Source organism: Mesoplodon mirus (assembly GCF_964341445.2).
Source record: "Mesoplodon mirus genome assembly, chromosome: 6".
In the NCBI taxonomy this organism is placed as follows: domain Eukaryota; kingdom Metazoa; phylum Chordata; class Mammalia; order Artiodactyla; family Ziphiidae; genus Mesoplodon; species Mesoplodon mirus.
The window spans coordinates 16,909,966-16,928,883 of record NC_138982.1 but is presented as its reverse complement, the minus strand read 5'-3'; the positions used below and the strand labels follow the sequence as shown (position 1 = coordinate 16,928,883).

Genomic DNA, 18,918 nt, shown 5'->3' with positions numbered 1-18,918 from the left:
GCCCAAAGGCCAATTCCAGCCCTGTACAAGCTTTCATCAGTAGAGTTTTATTGGAACACAGTCATGCCCAGTTCTTTACATATCATCTATGGCTGCTTTGGTGCCATGGTGGCATAGTCGAGCCATTTTGCCAGAGATCTCTGGTCCACAAAACATAAAACCTTCACTGTCTGGCCCTTTACATAAAAAGTTTGCTGACCCTGGCCTAGGGAACAAAGCCCAAGCTCGTTGGCCCATCATGCCAGGTCTTCCCAGCATGCTCCTTGCTGGCTCTCAGCCTCTTCTCCTTCTTTTCCAGCTCTCATCCCGGACACACCGCACACTGTTTTACCACCTCATACCTGCTCCTTCCCTGTCTGGAGCACTTTTCTGCCTGAAGGGCTCCCAGCCACAAACTGCTCAGCACTCATCCCTACTAGGAAGGTGTGTTGCCTTTCCTATGTCTAATTTACCTATTTCTATCCCCTAGAAAGTGCCTAGAACATAGTATTCAGTTTTTGTTAAGATTTTATCAATTAAATAGCCATTTGGATGGTGAATACAAATGAGTCCACCAGCCATCTATGGTCTTTTTTTAAATTGGGCTATAGTTGTTTTACAATGTGTTAGTTTCAAGTGTAGAGCAAAGTGATTCAGTTATATGTATACATATACCTATTCTTTTTCAAATTCTTTTCCCATTTAGGTTATTACAGAATATTCAGCATAGTTCCCTGTGCTACACAGTAGGTCCTTGTTGGTTATGTAGTTTATATACAGTATATGTATATGTCAATCCCAAACTCTCAATTTATCTCTCCACCCCACCTTTCAGCTTTGGTAACCATAAGTTTGTTTTCTATGTATGTAAGTCTGTTTCTGTTTTGTAAATAAGTTCATTTGTATCATTTTTTTAGATTCTGCATATAAATGATAACATGATATTTGTCTTTCTCTGTCTGACTTACTTCACTTAGTATTATACTCTCCATGTACATCCATCTTGCTGCAAATGGCATTATTTCATTCTTTTCAATGGCTATTATTCCATTGTTTATATGTACTACATATTCTTTATCCATTCATCTGTCAATGGATATTTAGGTTGCTTCCATGTCTTGCCTATTGTAATGAACATTGGGGTGCATGTATCCTTACTAACCATAGTTTTCCCTGGATATATGCCCGGGAGTGGGATTGCTGGATCATATGGTAGCTCTATTTTTAGTTTTTTAAGGAACTTCCATACTGTTTTCCATAGTGACTGTACCAATTTATATTCCCACCAACAATGTAGGAGTGTTCCCTTTTCTTCACACCCTCTCCAACATTTATTCATTCATTCATTCATTTATTTTTTTGCGGTACACGGGCCTCTCACTGTTGTGGCCTCTCCCATTGTGGAGCACAGGCTCCAGATGCGCAGGCTCACCGGCCATGGCTCACGGGCCCAGCCGCTCAGTGGCATGTGGGATCTTCCTGGACCAGGGCACAAACCCGTGTCCCCTGCATCGTCAGGCGGACTCTCAACCATTGTGCCACCAGGGAAGCCCCCGGCATTTATTGTCTGTAGACTTTTTGATGATGGCCATTCTGACTGGTGTGAGGTGATATCTCATTGTAGTTTTGATTTGCATTTCTCTAATAATTAGCAACATTGAGCATCTTTTCATGTGCCTCTTGGCCATCTATATGTCTTCTTTGGGGAAATATCTATTTAGGTCTTCTGCCCATTTTTTGTTTTATTGGGTTTGTTTTTTTGATATTGAGCTACATGAGCTGTTTGTAAATTTTGTAAAGATTAATCCCTTATCAGTCTCATCATTTGCAAATATTTTCTCTCATTCTGTGGGTTGTCTTTTTGTTTATGGTTTCCTTTGCTGTGCAAAAGCTTTTGAGTTAATTAGGTCCCATTTGTTTATTTTTGTTTTTATTTTCATTACTCTAGGAGATGGATCCAAAAAGATATTGCTGCGATTTATGTCAAAGAGTGTTCTGCCTATGTTTTCCTCTATTGAGTTTTATAGGACCTACTCTTATGTTTAGGTCTTTAATCCACTTTATTTTTGTGTATGGTGTTAGAGAGTGTTCTAATTTCATTATTTTACATGTAGCTGTCCAGGTTTTCCAGAACCATGTTTTTGAAGAGACTGTCTTTTCTCCATTGTATAGTCTTGCCTCCTTTGTCATAGATTAATTGACCATAGGTGCATGGGTTTATTTCTGGACTTTCTATCCTGTTCCATTGATGTATATTTTTATGTTCTGTGCCAGTACCATACTGTTTTGATGACTGTGGCTTTGCAGTATAGTCTGAAGTCAGGGATCCTGATTCCTCCAGCTCTGTTTTTCTTCCTCAAGATTGCTTTGGCTATTTGGAGTCTTTTGTGTCTCCATACAAACTTTAAACTTTTTTTGTTCTAGTTCTGTGAAAAATGCCATTGGTAATTTAATAGGGATTGTAATTTAATATGGATTGCATTGAATCCATAGATTGGCTTGGGTAGTATAGTCATTTTGACAATAGAGTAAGTCCCCTACATACGAACCTTCAAGTTGTGAACTTTCAAAGATTTGAACGTGCATTGAAGGCCTGATGGAATTGGAGGACCAGAGAAAGGATGAAGAGAGACAAGAGGAAGAAGAAGTAACTGAAGAACCAAAGAGATTCACAGTGCAGGAGATGGCAAGGGGGTTTTATTTATTTGAGGAGGCACTGTTAATTTTTGAGGCACAGGATCTGAATGTAGAATGGTACACAAATGTTGCAGCAGCCATTCAGGATGCAATCCAGTGCTATCATTATCATCTATGATGAGAAAAAAAGAGCTACTACCCAGACATCACTGGATCATGTTTTTCAATAGGGTAGATAGAATTGAATCCAGCAAGGAACAAGAACCTGTGCTATCAATGTCAAGCATGAGTGAAATTGCAGCTTGCCCTCTATACTATTGCTGACAATCCTTCAGCTCTACCATCTCCCACCTCCTCTTCCTCCTCCAGTCAGTAATTCTTCTTGCCTGTTCACTCAATGCCAGCCCCTGTATGCCAGCTGTTGTATTATACTATTGTGCTTTTCAAGGTACTGCACTGTAAGATTAAAAGTGTTTTATTTTTTGCGTTTGTTTGTTTTTTATGTATTATTTGGGTGAAAAGTATTATAAACCTATTACAGTACAGTACTATAAAGCTGATTGTGTCAGTTGGGTATCTAGGCTAACTTCGTTGGACTTATGAACTGGATTTATGAACACGCTCTTGGAATGGAACTCGTTCATATGTAGGGGACCTACTGTATTGATTCTTCCAATCCAAGAAAGAACATGGTATATTTTTCCATCTGTTTGTGCCATCTTCCATTTCTTTCATGAGCATCTTATAGTTCTTGGAGTACAGTTCTTTTGCCTCCTTAGGTAGGTTTATCCCTAGGTATTTTATTCTTCTTGATGTGATGGTAAATTGGATTGTTTCTTTAATTTTTCTTTCTGATTTTTCATTGTTAGTGTATAGAAGTGCAACAGATTTCTGAGTATTAATTTTGTATCCTGCAACTTTACTGAATTCATTGATGAGCTCTAGTGTTTTCTGGTAGCACCTTTAGGATTTTCTATGTATAGTATCAAGCCATCAGCAAACAGTGACAGCTTTAACTTTTCCAATTTGGATTCCTTTTATTTATTTTTCATCTCTGATTGACGTGGCTAGGACTTCCAAAACTATGTTGAGTAAAAGTGGTGAGAGTGGACATCCTTGTCTTGTTCCTGATCTTAGAGAAAATGCTTTCAGCTTTTCACCATTGAGTATGATGTTGGCTGTAGGTTTGTCATATATGGCCTTTATTATGTTGAGGAAAGTTCCCTCTATGCCCACTTTCTAAACAGTTTTCACCATAAATCGGTGTTCAATTTTGTCAAAAGCTTTTTCTGAATCTATTGAGATGATCATATGGTTTTTATTCTTCAATTTGTTAATGTGATGTATCACACTGATTGATTTGCAGATATTGAAAAAATCCTTGCATCCCTGGGATATATCCCACTTGATCATGGTGTATGATCCTTTTAATGTATTGTAGGATTCGGTTTGCTAGTATTTTGTTGAGGGTTTTTCCATCTATATTCATCAGTGATATTGGTCTGTAATTTTCTTTCTTTTTTTTTTGTGGTATCTTGTATGATTCAGGGTGATGGGGGCCTCATAGAATGAGTTAGGGAGTTTCCGTTCCTATGCGATTTTTTGGAAGAGTTTGAAAAGGATAGGTGTTAACTCTTCTCTAAATGTTTGATAGAATTTGCCTATGAAGCCATCTGGTCATGGACTTCTGTTTGTTGGGAGTTTTTAAATTACAGTTTCAATTTCATTACTTGTGATTGGTCTGTTCATATTTTCTATTTCTTCCTGGTCAGTCTTGGGAGATTGTATCCTTCTAAGAATTTGTCCATTTCTTCTAGGTTGTCCATTTTATTGGCATATAGTTGCTTGTATTGATAGTAATCTGTTAGGAGCCTTGCAGTTCTGTGGTGTCCATTGTAACTTCTCGCTTTTCATTTCTAATTTTATTGATTTGAGTCCTCTCCCTTTTTTTCTTGATGAGTCTGGCTAAAGGTTTATCAATTTTGTCTATCTTTTCAAAGAACTGACTTTGTTCCATTGATCTTTTCTATTGTTTTCTTCATTTCAATTTCATTTATTTCTGCTCTGATCTTTTTAAAAATTTATTTACTAGTGTTGCTTTTTTTGAATTATTGAATTTTATTTATTTATTTTATACAGCAGGTTCTTACTAGTCATCCATTTTATACACATCAGTGAATACATGTCAATCCCAATCTCCCAATTCATCATACCACCACCCCCAACCCCCACCACTTTCCCCCCTTGGTGTCCATACGTTTGTTCTATACATCTGTGTCTCAGTTTCTGCCCTGCAAACTGGTTCATCTGTACCATTTTTCTAGGTTCCACATATATGTATTAATGTACGATATTTGTTTTTCTCTTTCTGACTTACTTCACTCTGTATGACAGTCTCTAGATCCATCCATGTCTCTACAAATGACCCAATTTCGTTCCTTTTATGGCTGAGTAATATTCCATTGTATATATGTACCACATCTTCTTTATGCATTTGTCTGTCAATGGGCATTTATGTTGCTTCCATGACCTGGCTATTGTAAATAGTGCTGCCATGAATATTGGGGTGCATGTGTCTTTTTGAATTGTGGTTTTCTCCGGGTATATGCCCAGTAGTGGGATTGTTGGGTCATATGGTAGTTCTATTTGTAGTTTTTTAAGGAACCTCCATACTGTTCTCCATAGTGGCTGTATCAATTTACATTCCCACCAACAGTGCAAGAGGGTTCCCTTTTCTCCACACCCTCTCCAGCATTTGTTGTTTGTAGATTTTCTGATGATGCCCATTTTAACTGGTGTGAGGTGATAGTCCAGCTGTGGCTAGGACTTCCAAAACTATGTTGAATAGTAGTGGTGAGAGTGGACATCCTTGTCTTGTTCCTGATCTTAGAGGAAATGCTTTCAGTTTTTCACCATTGAGAATGATGTTTACTGTGGGTTTGTCATATATGGCCTTTATTATGTTGAGGTAGGACCCTCTATGCTCACTTTCTGGAGAGTTTTTATCATAAATGGGTGTTGAATTTTGTCAGAAGCTTTTTCTGCATCTTTTGAGATGATCATATGGTTTTTATTCTTCAGTTTGTTAATATGGTGTATCACATTGATTGATTTGCATATATTGAAGAATCCTTGCATCCCTGGGATGAATCCCACTTGATCATGGTGTATGATCCTTTTAATGTGTTGTTGGATAATGTTTGCTAGTATTTTGTTGAGGATTTTTGCATCTATATTCATCAGTGATTTTGGTCTGTAATTTTCTTTTTTTGTAGTATATTTGTCTGGTTTTGGTATCAGGGTGATGGTGGCCTCATAGAATGAGTTTGGGAGTGTTTCTTCCTCTGCAATATTTTGGAAGAGTCTGAGAAGGATGGGTGTTAGCTCTTCTCTAAATGTTTGATAGAATTCACCTGTGAAGCCATCTGGTCCTGAACTTTTGTTTGTTGGAAGATTTTAAATCACAGTTTCAATTTCATTACTTGTGATTGGTCTGTTCATATTTTCTATTTCTTCCTGGTTCAGTCTTGGAAGGTTATACCCGTCTAAGAATTTGTCCATTTCTTCCAGGTTGTCCATTTTATTGGCATAGAGTTGCTTGCAGTAGTCTCTTAGGATGCTTTGTATTTCTGCAGTGCCTGTTGTAACTTCTCCTCTTTCATTTCTAATTTTATTGATTTGAGTCCACTCCCTCTTTTTCTTGATGAGTCTGGCTAATGGTTTATCAATTTTGTTTATTGTCTCAAAGAACCAGCTTTTAATTTTATTGATCTTTGCTATTGTTTTCTTTGTTTCTATTTCATTTAATTCTGCTCTGATCTTTATGGTTTCTTTCCGTCTGCTAACTTTGGCTTGTGTTTGTTCTTCTTTCTCTAGTTCCTTTAGTTGTAAGGTTAGATTGTTTGTTTGAGATTTTTCTTGTTTCTTGAGGTAGGCTTGTGTAGCTATACACTTCCCCCTTAGAACTGCTTTTGCTGCATCCCATAGGTTTTGGGTCATTGTGTCTCCACTGTCAATTGTTTCTAGGTATTTTTTAATTTCCTCTTTGATTTCTTCAGTGATCACTTCGTTATTAAGTAGTGTATTATTTAGCCTCCATGTGTCTGTGTTTTTTTACAGATCTTTTCCTGTAATTGATATCTAGTATCATAGCATTGTGGTCGGAAAAGATACTTGATACAATTTGTTTTCTTAAATTTACCAAGGCTTGATTTGTGACCCAAGATATGATCTATCCTGGAGAATGTTGCATGAGCACTTGAGAAAAATGTGTATTCTTTTGCTTTTGGATGGAATGTCCTATAAATATCAATTAAGTCCATCTTGTTTAATGTATCATTTAAAGCTTGTGTTTCCTTATTTATTTTCATTTTGGATGATCTGTCCATTGGTGAAAGTGGGGTGTTGAAGTCCCCTACTATGAGTGTGTTACTGTCGATTTCCCCTTTTATGGCTGTTAGTATTTGCCTTATGTATTGAGGTGCTCCTATGTTGGGTGCATAAATATTTACAATTGCTATATCTTCTTCTTGGATAGATCCCTTGATCATTATGTAGTGTCTTTCTTTGTCTCTTCTAATAGTCTTTATTTTAAAGTCTATTTTGTGTGATATGAGAATTGCTACTCCAGCTTTCTTTTGATTTCCATTTGCATGGAATATCTTTTTCCAACCCCTTACTTTCAATCTGTATGTGTCTCTAGGTCTGAGGTGGGTCTGTTGTAGACAGCATATATATGGGTCTTGTTTTTGTATCCATTCAGCCAATCTGTGTCTTTTGGTGTGAGCATTTAGTCCATTTACATTTGAGGTAATTATCGATATATATGTTCGTATTCCCATTTTCTTAATTGTTTTGGGTTCATTATTGTAGGTCTTTTCCTTCTGTTGTGTTTCTCGCCTAGAGAAGTCCTTTAGCATTTGTTGTAAAGCTAGTTTGGTGGTGCTGAACTCTCTCAGCTTTGGTTGTCTGTAAAGGTTTTAATTTCTCCATCAAATCTGAATGAGATCCTTGCTGGGTAGAGTAATCTTGGTTGCAGGTTTTTCTCCTTCATCACTTTAAATATGTCCTGCCACTCCCTTCTGGCTTGTAAAGTTTCTGCTGAAAGATCAGCTGTTAACCTGATGGGGATTCCCTTGTGTGTTATTTGTTGTTTTTCCCTTGCTGCTTTTAATATGTTTTCTTTGTGTTTAATTTTTGACAGTTTGATTAATATGTGTCTTGGCGTATTTCTCCTTGGATTTATTCTGTATGGGACTCTCTGTGCCTCCTGGACTTGATTAACTATTTCCTTTCCCATATTAGGGATGTTTTCAACTATAATCTCTTCAAATATTTTCTCAGTCCCTTTCTTTTTCTCTTCTTCTTCTGGAACCCCTATAATTCGAATGTTGGTGTGTTTAATGTTGTCCCAGAGGTCTCTGAGACTGTCCTCAGTTCTTTTCATTCTTTTTTCTTTATTCTGCTCTGCAGCAGTTATTTCCACTATTTTATCTTCCAGCTCATGTATCCGTTCTTCTGCCTCAGTTATTCTGCTCTTGATCCCATCTATTTTTAATTTCATTTATTGTGTTTCTAATCGTTGCTTGATTCATCTTTAGTTCTTCTAGGTCCTTGTTAACTGTTTCTTGCATTTTGTCTATTCTATTTCCAAGATGTTGGATCATCTTTACTATCATTATTCTGAATTCTTTTTCAGGTAGACTGCCTATTTCCTCTTCATTTGTTAGTTCTGGTGGGTTTTTATCTTGCTCCTTCACCTGCTGTGTGTTTTTCTGTCTTCTCATTTTGCTTATCTTACTGTGTTTGGGGTCTCCTTTTTGCAGGCTGCAGGTTTGTAGTTCCCGTTGTTTTTGGTGTCTGTCCCCAGTGGCTAAGGCTGTTTCAGTGGGTTGTGTAAGCTTCATTTTGGAGGGGACTGGTGTCTGTGTTCTGGTGGATGAGGCTCGATCTTGTCTTTCTGGTGGACAGGTCCATGTCTGGTGGTGTGTTTTGGGGTGTCTGTGGCCTTATTATGATTTTAGGCAGCCTCTCTGCTAATGGGTGGGGTTGTGTTCCTGTCTTGCTAGTTGCTTGGCATAGGGTGTCCAGCACTGTAGCTTGCTGGTCGTTGAGTGAAGCTGGGTGCTGGTGTTGAGATGGAGATCTTTGGGAGATTTTCGGCATTTGATATTATGTGGAGCTGGGAGGTCTCTTGTGGACCAGTGTCCTGAAGTTGGTTCTCCCACTTCAGAGGCACAGCACTGACTCCTGGCTGCAGCACCAAGAGCCTTTCATCCACCCGGCTTTTGGGGGGTCTGAGGTCTTCTGCCTGCGTTCAGTAGGTGTTCTGTAGGAGTTGTTCCACGTGTAGATGAATTTCTGGTGTATCTGTGGGGAGGAAGGTGATCTCTGCTTCTTACTCTTCCGCCATCTTCCCCCAGGCCCCCACCCAGAGCTGTATTTTTAAATGACCAGGTACGTGATATCTGAATACCTGAAAGAGGAGGTTTCTATGATTCGCAAAGGCTTAGGGTGTTCCAAGAGCTATAAGATTTTTCAGGCTTCTGACTTCACCAAAATGTCAGTCCTTTAATGGGCTGCTCTGTTGCTTGGGCACAATGTTCCTCTCTCCCCATTAAACTTGATCCTCGGGCCTCCCTGGTGGCGCAGTGGTTGAGAGTCCGCCTGCCGATGCAGGGGATACGGGTTCGTGCCCCGGTCTGGGAGGATCCCATATGCCGCGGAGCGGCTGGGCCCATGAGCCATGGCCGCTGAGCCTGTGCGTCCGGAGCCTGTGCTCCGCAACGGGAGAGGCCACAACAGTGAGAGGCCCGCGTACAGCAAAAAAAAAAAAAAAAAAAAAAACTTGATCCTCCTCCATTGAGTCTACCTCAGTTGCCAAAGTCATACTGTGTCTTCCTTCACTCTTCTTCTTAATCACTCTCTCTGTTCAACCACATCCTCACCTCTTATTGATTGGTTCTACCGACTTCATTATCTTCTGCAACCATCTTCTTGTCTCCATTTCTACTGAGGCCAAGCTAGACCACACCAAGAAACCTTGTAATTCACTCATTGTTCTTTTTGGTAATGGACAGAAACTTGGGTTCTTAATGATATCCAAGGACTTATAAATGGTAATTTATCAAACAGGTTATCATTTAAAGGACAGTGAAGGTCTCTGAGTCTTAAAACATTAAAATGGGGAAACAGAACTAAATATATATCAGGTACTTTATAGGCATGGGAAATATAGCAGTTAACAAGACAGACAAAATCCTTGTGCCTATGGATATGATATTGTGGCAGGGTATATGGACAATTTGTTTTCAGAAATCAATCCAAAGACAACAAAAAAAAAGGACAAAACACTAAAATTTCTAAATTGTTGTTTTAAGTTCTAGCAAAAGCTACTTATTCAAAATGTTTAAATGTTAATTCATAAAGAAGCCACAACTGGCAATAATTCAATTGTCATTTTTTCTAGATATAATAAAATGCAAAAAAGACAGAAGTCCCTCCAGTCCTCAGCAATGTCCACGTTGCATGAACCCCAGGACCTCTAAAGGCAGGCCCTTAGTTATGGTCCCAGCTGCAGCTTTCCTGTGTGCCAAGCCAACCATTGACCCCTCCCTGAAATTGAAGAGCCTGACTATTCTGGAAGATAGTGTTTCTGTGTCCATCTCTCTCCAAGATTTCATGGCACCCTTCGGCTCCCTGACTTTGAATATGACAGACCAGTCTGGAAACGAAGCTAACATGATCTGCAGTATCCAAAAGCCCTCAATGACATCATCCACTGCATTCACTGCAGAAAATGACTACATCATGCTAAATGCGTCATTTTCAACATTTCTGGTGTGTAACATAGATTACAGTCACATTCAGCCAGTGTGGAAAGTGCTGGCTTTGTACAGTGACTCTCCTCTGATCCTAGAAAGGAGCCACTTGCTCACTGAAACACCACATCTCTGCTACAAGTATAAACAGGTGGTACTGCAGCCTGAAGACATCTTTACCAACATCGAGGCTGATCTCAGAGCAGATCCCTCTTGGTTAATGCAAGACCAAATTTCCTTGCAGCTAAACAGAACTGCCACCACACTCAGTACACTGCAGATCCAGTACTCCAGCGATGCCCAAGTCACTTTACCAAGGGCAGAGATGAAGCCAGAGAAACAAAAATGGACCATGATTTCCAGGGATAACAATACTAGGCAGGAACGCACTGTTTTGGTCGGTGGGACCTTTGACCTAGATTGCCCCAGCCAAGGAGACCCTCCCCCACAACTGGAGTGGCTTCTAGCTGATGGAAGTAAAGTGAGAGCCCCTTACGTTAGTGAGGATGGACGAATCCTGATAGACAAAAGTGGAAAACTGGAACTCCAGATGGCTGATAGTTTTGACACAGGCATATACCACTGCATAAGCACCAATTACGATGATGCAGATATTCTCACCTATAGGATTACCGTGGTAGAGCCCTACATAGAAGCTTATCAGGAAAATGGAGCTCGTCATATAGTTTCCATTGGTGAAACACTTGACCTTCCATGCCATTCTACGGGTATCCCAGATGCCTCTGTCAGCTGGGTTCTTCCAGGAAACACTGTGCTCCATCAGTCCTCAAGAGATAAGCAAATTCTTAACAATGGCACGTTAAGAATATTACAGGTGACTCAAAAAGACCAGGGTCATTATCGTTGTGTAGCAGCCAACCCATCAGGGATCGATTTTTTAATTAACAAAGTTTCAGTCAAAATAAAAGGGCAACAGCCAGTGGAGCATAATGTAGAAACAGATGGATCTGGGTTTGATGAGCCCAATTCCATTGCTCAGCTTAAGGACCCACCAGCTGCACAGCTCCCCACATCTGCTCCAGTGAGGGCTGAGGCTGGAAAACAAGTCTCAATCACAAGTAAGAATCCTAAGCATGGGGTGTTAATAGCCCAGCGGCGTGGAGATGCAACCAGCCGACGTTTCAGAGAACACAGGAGGCAGTTCCCTCCCTCTGCTCGGAGAATTGACCCACAACACTGGGCAGCACTACTGGAGAAAGCTAAAAAGAATATGATGCCAGAGAAACGAGAAAATACCATAACAAAGCCACCTCCACTGGTCACCCAACTCCTGGAAATACCTGGTGAGGAAGTAGATTCATCAGGCATGCTCCCTCCAGATGAGGAATTTATGGTCCTGGCAACTAAAGCTCCCAGTGTTCTGGCAAGGACAGTGACTGCTGATTCCAGAAAATCATCTGATAGCCCTGTGACAAGTATAACTGCTGGCGCCCAAGTCTCCCCAATTGTGAGTCCACAGATACTACTGCCTGAAAAACCAAGAGGTTTCAAACCATCTACTACTATTAAAACTAAAGCCATGTCAAAGAATATGAACGCAAACACATCAAGCAAAATACAAGGCACAACCAACCGAAATTTATCTACTATCTCTCCTCTACTACCTGAAGCAAGTCAATTTCAGGATGCTGATGACATGGAGAGAAAAAGAGAGCATTTGCAAAGTGCACCCCCAGTAACAGCGGGGGCTACTACAATCAAAGATGTCCATATCAAAATTCTGGGCAGTGCTAACAGCAAAGCTGATGTATTATTAGGATCAGTAAATGCCACCAATAGTCATCAGACGTCTGTAATAGGAGTCAGCGAACCCTGGAGCCATCATTCCCATTCTCACGTTACTCAAAAACCTAACACCTCTAAGCTCCCTTCAGACCCATACACTGCTGCTCATCATTCTCAGTTACACATTCCTAGAAATAGTACAATTAACACTCCACTGTCCAAACACTTTGGAAGACGGAGGAAAATTTGGAGCAGGGGGCGAACTCCAATCTTCCGACAGCATGGATACAGCTTTGTGAGGCCAACACTCAGAAGTTCTTCTGTAGAAAGAACCACTGCATTTTCAGCCACAGAGCACAATGTGGAATGCCCATCCTGTTCTCCCAGAGAAAGACTCACCACTGCTGCAGCAGCATTGCCTTTTCCAAGGTCTTCCCCCATCACCCTCCCTGAAGCTAAAATTGCCAGAGTCATAGCAGAAGAATCTACAACTCTAGTCCACAATCCATCATTACTATTTGAGAAAAAACCAAATGTAGATGTTGAGAAAACAACACCGACAATAAAATATTTCAGTGCTGAAAGTACCCAAGTGACTCCAACTTGTGCAGTTATGACTCATGCAACAAATATTAGTTACCCAAGCGTGTCTAAAGCCAGTGAAGCTAAAAGAGATTCAGTGGTTCTATCGCCACTTCCAGGTCCCACCATCAAGCCACCTATGCCTACTACTATAGCCATTACAAGATTTTCAAGAAGGAAAATTCCCTGGCATCATATCTTTGTAAATAACCATATCCAAAAAGAAAAGCTAAAGAATCAGCAAAAATTTGGTTCACAAAAAAGCACAGACTTGGTTCTTCCTAAAATATCTCCTGCTTTACCCACAGATAAAGTTTCCCCCTTCCATTTCACAACACTCTCAGCAAGTGTGATGCAAATTCCATCCGTAACATCAGCTACAACTCACCACAGTACCACTAAAACACACAGTCGTATAAGTCTCCCAACAGTGAAGGAGCTGCTCTTCCCACCTGTTTACCCTACACGTCCTAGTAGCTCAAGCAAAGAATCAAGTACAGATTTCATATCACTGAAAACAGCCATGCTGACAACTACTCCTACTGCCCCTGCATCTGTCATTATCAACAAAGCCCAAATAACCAGACCCAGGGCACGAAAAGTACAAAGAATAAAGGAGCCTCAAAAGAATAGGAATGACCCAAATAACTCTCCCAGCCAGATTTCTGGCTTCATTACACCCACCACTGTGATGCTTCCTGTTCTAACCGCAGCTGAAACTTCAACCAAACCCAGTGTGTCTGCTCTCACTCATTCTCTTCTAGAAAACATAAAAGAAATTTCAAGCACAATTGGTCTTCATGCAAGAACCTTTAGTTTGACAGATGTACTTGAAGAACAACCCCAGAAGAGTAGTCCGACTTTGAAGAGCACAGCTGCTTCTGAAACCACTTTGTCCAGCAAACTACACCAGAGTGCTGCCACTAGGAACACAATCCTTAGACACTCAACTGTGCCACCCTTCCTGAGCGCCAGTGCCACTCCAATGCCAATTCCCACCTCCCCTCCCTTGAGTAACCGAAGTGCAGTTGCTCACAATATGGCAACTCCCATTTTCAGGATGATGACGAGTACAATGGTCAAGTCACATGAATCCTCAAAGCATAATGCTCATCCACAGCAATTAGCAGTAACATCTCCCCAAACTCTCCCAAATGCCAAGTTCACAATTGGAATCACCCACTTTATCTACTCCAATCTGTTAGGTTCTACTTCTATGCCAGCGCTAATAACAACTAAATCACAGAATTCTAAGTTGACTCCCTCTCCCTGGTCAGAAAACCACTTTTGGCACAAGTCACACCCAGAAATGGCTGAAAAGGTCAAAAAGCCAGTAGTGAGGATACTGCCCACTCCAGATCTGCCAGAGGACACCACTCAAGCTTCAAATTGGGATATACAGAAGAATGCAAAGAAAAGTAGCTCTGATAAGACACCAATTCAGAAAATAACAACTTCCAAATTCCTTCCCTTTGATTCTTTATCTAGGAATATATTTGAAAGGCCCAGAATAGTTGGAGGAAGAGCGGCAAGTTTTACTGTTCCAGCTAACTCAGATGCCTTTCTTCCTTGTGAAGCTGTTGGGAATCCCATGCCCACTATCCACTGGACCAGAGTCTCATCAGGTATTTGAAACTGTTTCTTTATGCTTCATCTTCTTTAGTTACAAAACAAGGAAAACATTGTGTTATGTTTTGGGTTTATGTATCCAAATAATCAACATCAACATCAGATTTCTCCAAGACTCAAACAATTCATATCCTTATTTGATATATGCATGGCTTTTTGCTCATTAGAAGGTTTTAAAACATATGTTAAGACCATTTTTTTGAAATGCTTTGAAAGCAGATACAAAGAAATTGTGAATGGTCATTGTGATGAAGCATCTGGCTTTTACATTAAAAATAGGGTTTAAAAAAATCCAGAAATAACTTTAGTAATCTGAAGACTAGGTGTCTTAATTTTAAATATATTTTTTCCCAGTAGCATAACAAAAAGATAGCTTTCCTCTTGAGACTTCCATGTGAGCAATTTATGTTTACTATCTAAACTTTGATGACCTATGGCTATAAATTTCTTTCTTCTTATCAGGACTTGATTTGTCTAAGAGGAAACAGAATAGCAGGTTCCAGGTGCTCCCCAATGGCACCCTGTCCATACAGAGGGTGGACATTCAGGACCGTGGACAGTACCTGTGCTCAGCATCCAATCCATTTGGCACAGACCGCCTTCATGTCACCTTGTCCGTGGTTTCCTATCCCCCCAGGATCCTGGAGAGACATACTAAGGAGATCACAGTCCATTCCGGAAGCACAGTGGAACTGAAGTGCAGAGCTGAAGGCAGGCCCAGCCCTACAATTTCCTGGATTCTTGCAAACCAAACAGTGGTCTCTGAATCATTCGAGGGGAACAGGCAGGCCCTGGTGACATCTGACGGAACGCTGGTCATCCACAATCTCAGCATTTATGACAGGGGCTTTTACAAATGCGTGGCCAGCAACCCAGTGGGCCAGGATGCACTGCTGGTTAAAATACAAGTTATTGCGGCCCCACCTGTTATTCTAGAACAAAAGAGGCAAGTTATTGCAGGGACTTGGGGTGAAAGTTTGAAACTGCCCTGTACTGCAAAAGGAACTCCTCAGCCAGGTGTTCACTGGGTCCTCTCTGATGGCACCGAAGTGAAACCATTACAGTTCATCAATTCCAAGTTCTTATTTTCAAATGGAACTCTGTTTATAAGAAACATAGCCTCTTCAGACCGGGGCACTTATGAATGCATTGCTACCAGCTCCACTGGCTCAGAGAGAAGGGTGGTAATTCTTACAGTGGAAGAACGAGAGACCATCCCCAGGATAGAATTTGCATCCCAGAAATGGATGGAGGTGAATCTGGGGGACAAATTACTACTAAACTGCTCAGCCATTGGGGAGCCAAAACCGAAAATAATCTGGAGGCTACCATCCAAGGCTGTCGTCGACCAGTGGCACAGGTAAACCATACCTTTCTGTTGAGATTATCTTCTTTATTTAGCCGTACAACTTCTGAAGTGGTAAAAGGGGTGAGAGTAGCAGCTGTGTTAGAGAGCGCCCAGACTCTGCACAGAAAAGTAACTCGCTCTAAAGAAAACCCAATCGTTTTGCGACTAATACAAAATGATACAAATTATATAAAAACCAAGTTTCTTACATGCCATACTCTAAGGGCCAGCTTCTTCCTGAGTTTATATAGTTAAAAAGAAGGATAAAAAATCTCATTTGCTTCCATACTTGTGACAGTTTTAAAATGGTACCTGTGTAAATGTATTTATAATTTTTCTATCCAAAAATAAGAGGGAATGTTGTAAAGCAATCAAGTTCTGGAGAGATGCACTTCATTATTTCACTCTTCAGAGTCTCCTAGTAAAGCATTTTCAATTTTAGTGCAATCTATACTTAATTTATTCTACCCTAAAACTGCAAAGCACTTTATGAAAGTCACAACATTAAGGCCTTCACAAAGTGAAATGTATTCAGGACCTCCAATCACTCTGACGGTGTCAGACACATATATACACATACACACTTTCTCTAATATCTCCTGTTACAGGCATATTAATAGTGATTTTAACTGTTTTATATACACATTAAATCATTAAATCTCTTTGAAAAATAAGTTTATAACTATTAATTTTTGCCATTTACATGACTTCATACAATGATGTTTCATAATATGACAGAAAAGATGGGGATGAACATTTCCATTTTATGTTTGTTTATTTATTTATTTTTAATAGATCCTTATTGGAGTATAACTGCTTCACGATACTGTATTAGTTTCTGTTGCACAACAAAGCGAATGAGTCACATGCATACACATATCCCCATATCCTCTCCCTCTTGAGCCTCCCTCCCACCGTCCCTATCCCACCCCTCTAGGCATCACAAAGCACCGAGATGATCTCCCTGTGCTATGTGGCTGCTTCCCACCAGCCAACTATTTTATGTTCGGTAGTGAATATATGTTAATGTTGCTCTCACCTCGCCCCAGCTTCGCACTCCCACCCCATGTCCTCAAGTCCATTTTCTATGTCTACCTCTTTATTCCTGCCCTGCAACTAGGTTCATCAGTACCAATTTTTTTTTTTTTTTAGATTTCATATATATGCATTAGCATATGGTATTTTTCTCCTTCTGACTTACTTCACTCTGTATGACAGACTCTAGGTCCATCCACCTCACTCCAAAGAACTGTTTTGTTTCTTTTTATGGCTGAGTAATATTCAACTGTATATATTTGTCACATCTTCTTTATCCTTTCATCTGTCGATGGACACTTAGGTTGCTTACATGTCCTGGCTATTGTAAATAGAGCTGCAATGAACATTGTGGTACATGTCTCTCTTTGAATTATGGTTTTCTCAGGGTATATGCCCAGTAGTGGGATTGCTGGGTCATACGGTAGTTCTATTTTTAGTTTTTTAAGGAACCTCCATACTGTTTTTCATAGTGGTTTTATCAATTTATATTCCCACCAACAGTACAGGAGGGTCCCCTTTTCTCCACACACTCTCCAGCATTTCTTGTTTGTAGATTTTTTTGATGATGGCCATTCTGACTGGTGTGAGGTGATACCTCCTTGTAGTTTTGATTTGCATTTCTCTAATAATTAGTGATGTTGAGCATCTTTTCATGTGCCTCTTGGCCATCTGTATGTCTTCCTTGGTAAAATGTCTATTTAGGTCTTCCACCCATTTTTTTTTGTTTTTTTTCTTTTTGCGGTATGCGGGCCTCTCACTGTTGTGGCCTCTCCCGTTGCGGAGCACAGGCTCCGGACGCGCAGGCCCAGCGGCCATGGCTCACGGGCCCAGCCGCTCCGCGGCATATGGGATCCTCCCAGACCGGGGCACGAACCCGTATCCCCTGCATCGGCAGGCGGACTCTCAACCACTGCGCCACCAGGGAGGCCCTTTCACCCATTTTTTAACTGGATTGTTTTTTTGATATTGAGCTCCATGAGCTGTTTGTGTATTTTGGAGATTAAGCCTTTGTTTATTGTTTCATTTGCAAATATTTTCTCCCATTCTCAGGTTTGTCTTTTTGTCTTGTTTATGGTTTCCTTTGCTGTGCAAAAGCTTTTAAGTTTAATTAAGTCCCATTTGTTTATTTTTGTTATTTCTGTTACTGTAGCAGGTGGGTCAAAAAAGATCTTGCCATGGTTTATGTCAAAGAGTGTTTTTCCTGTTTTACTCTAAGAGTTTTATAGTGTCTGGTGTCTGGTCTTACATTTAAGTCTTTAATCCATTTGGGGTTTATTTTTGTGTATGGTGTTAGGTAGTATTCTAATTTCATTCTTTTACATGTAGCTGTCCACTTTTCCCAGCACCATGTATTGAAGAGGCTGTCTTTTCTCCATTGTATATTCTTGCCTCCTTTATCAAAGATAAGGTGACCATATGTGGGTGGGTTTATCTCTGGGCTTTCTATCCTGTTCCATTGATCTATATTTCTGTTTTTGTGCCAGTACAATATTGTATTCATTACTGTAGCTTTGTAGTATAGTCCGAAGTCAGGGAGCCTGATTCCTCCCGCTCCGTTTTTCTTTCTCAAGATTGCTTTGGCTATTCGGGGTCTTTTTTATTTCCATACGAATTGTAAATTTTTTTGTTCTAATTCTGTGAAGAATGCCATTGGTAGTTTGATAGGGGTTGCATTGAATCTGTGGATTGCTTTGGGTAGTATACTCATTTTCACAATATCGATTCTTCCAATCCAAGAACGTGGTATATTTCTCCATCTGTTTATATCATCTTTGATTTCTTTCATCAGTGTTTTATAGTTTCCTGAGTACGAGTCTTTTGCCTCCTTAGGCAGGTTTATTCCTAGGTATTTTATTCTTTTTGTTGCAGTGGTAAATGGGAGTGTTGGCTGAATTTCTCTTTCTGATTTTTTTCATTGTTGGTGTATAGGAATGCCAGAGATTTCTGTGCATTAATTTTGTACCCTGTCACTTTTACCAAATTCACTGATTAGCTCTGGTAGTTTTCTGGTGGCATCTTTAGGATTTTCTATGTATAGTATCATGTCATCATAAAACAGTGACAGATTTACTCCTTCTTTTCCAATTTGTATTCCTTTTATTTCTTTTTCTTCTCTGATTGCTGCAGCCAGGACTTCCA

General features: G+C 40.1%; 1 protein-coding gene across 1 annotated transcript in view; it reads left to right on the top strand.

The window, feature by feature from the left end:
* IGSF10 (immunoglobulin superfamily member 10) overlaps positions 1 to 18,918 on the top strand; it is a 39,091-nt gene that overhangs the window by 10,091 nt on the left and 10,082 nt on the right. The window contains exons 5-6 of the mRNA XM_082625289.1: positions 10,085 to 14,389; positions 14,856 to 15,753. Coding sequence (XP_082481415.1) covers positions 10,085 to 14,389; positions 14,856 to 15,753 — 5,203 coding nt within the window. The remainder of the gene's footprint in view (positions 1 to 10,084; positions 14,390 to 14,855; positions 15,754 to 18,918) is intronic.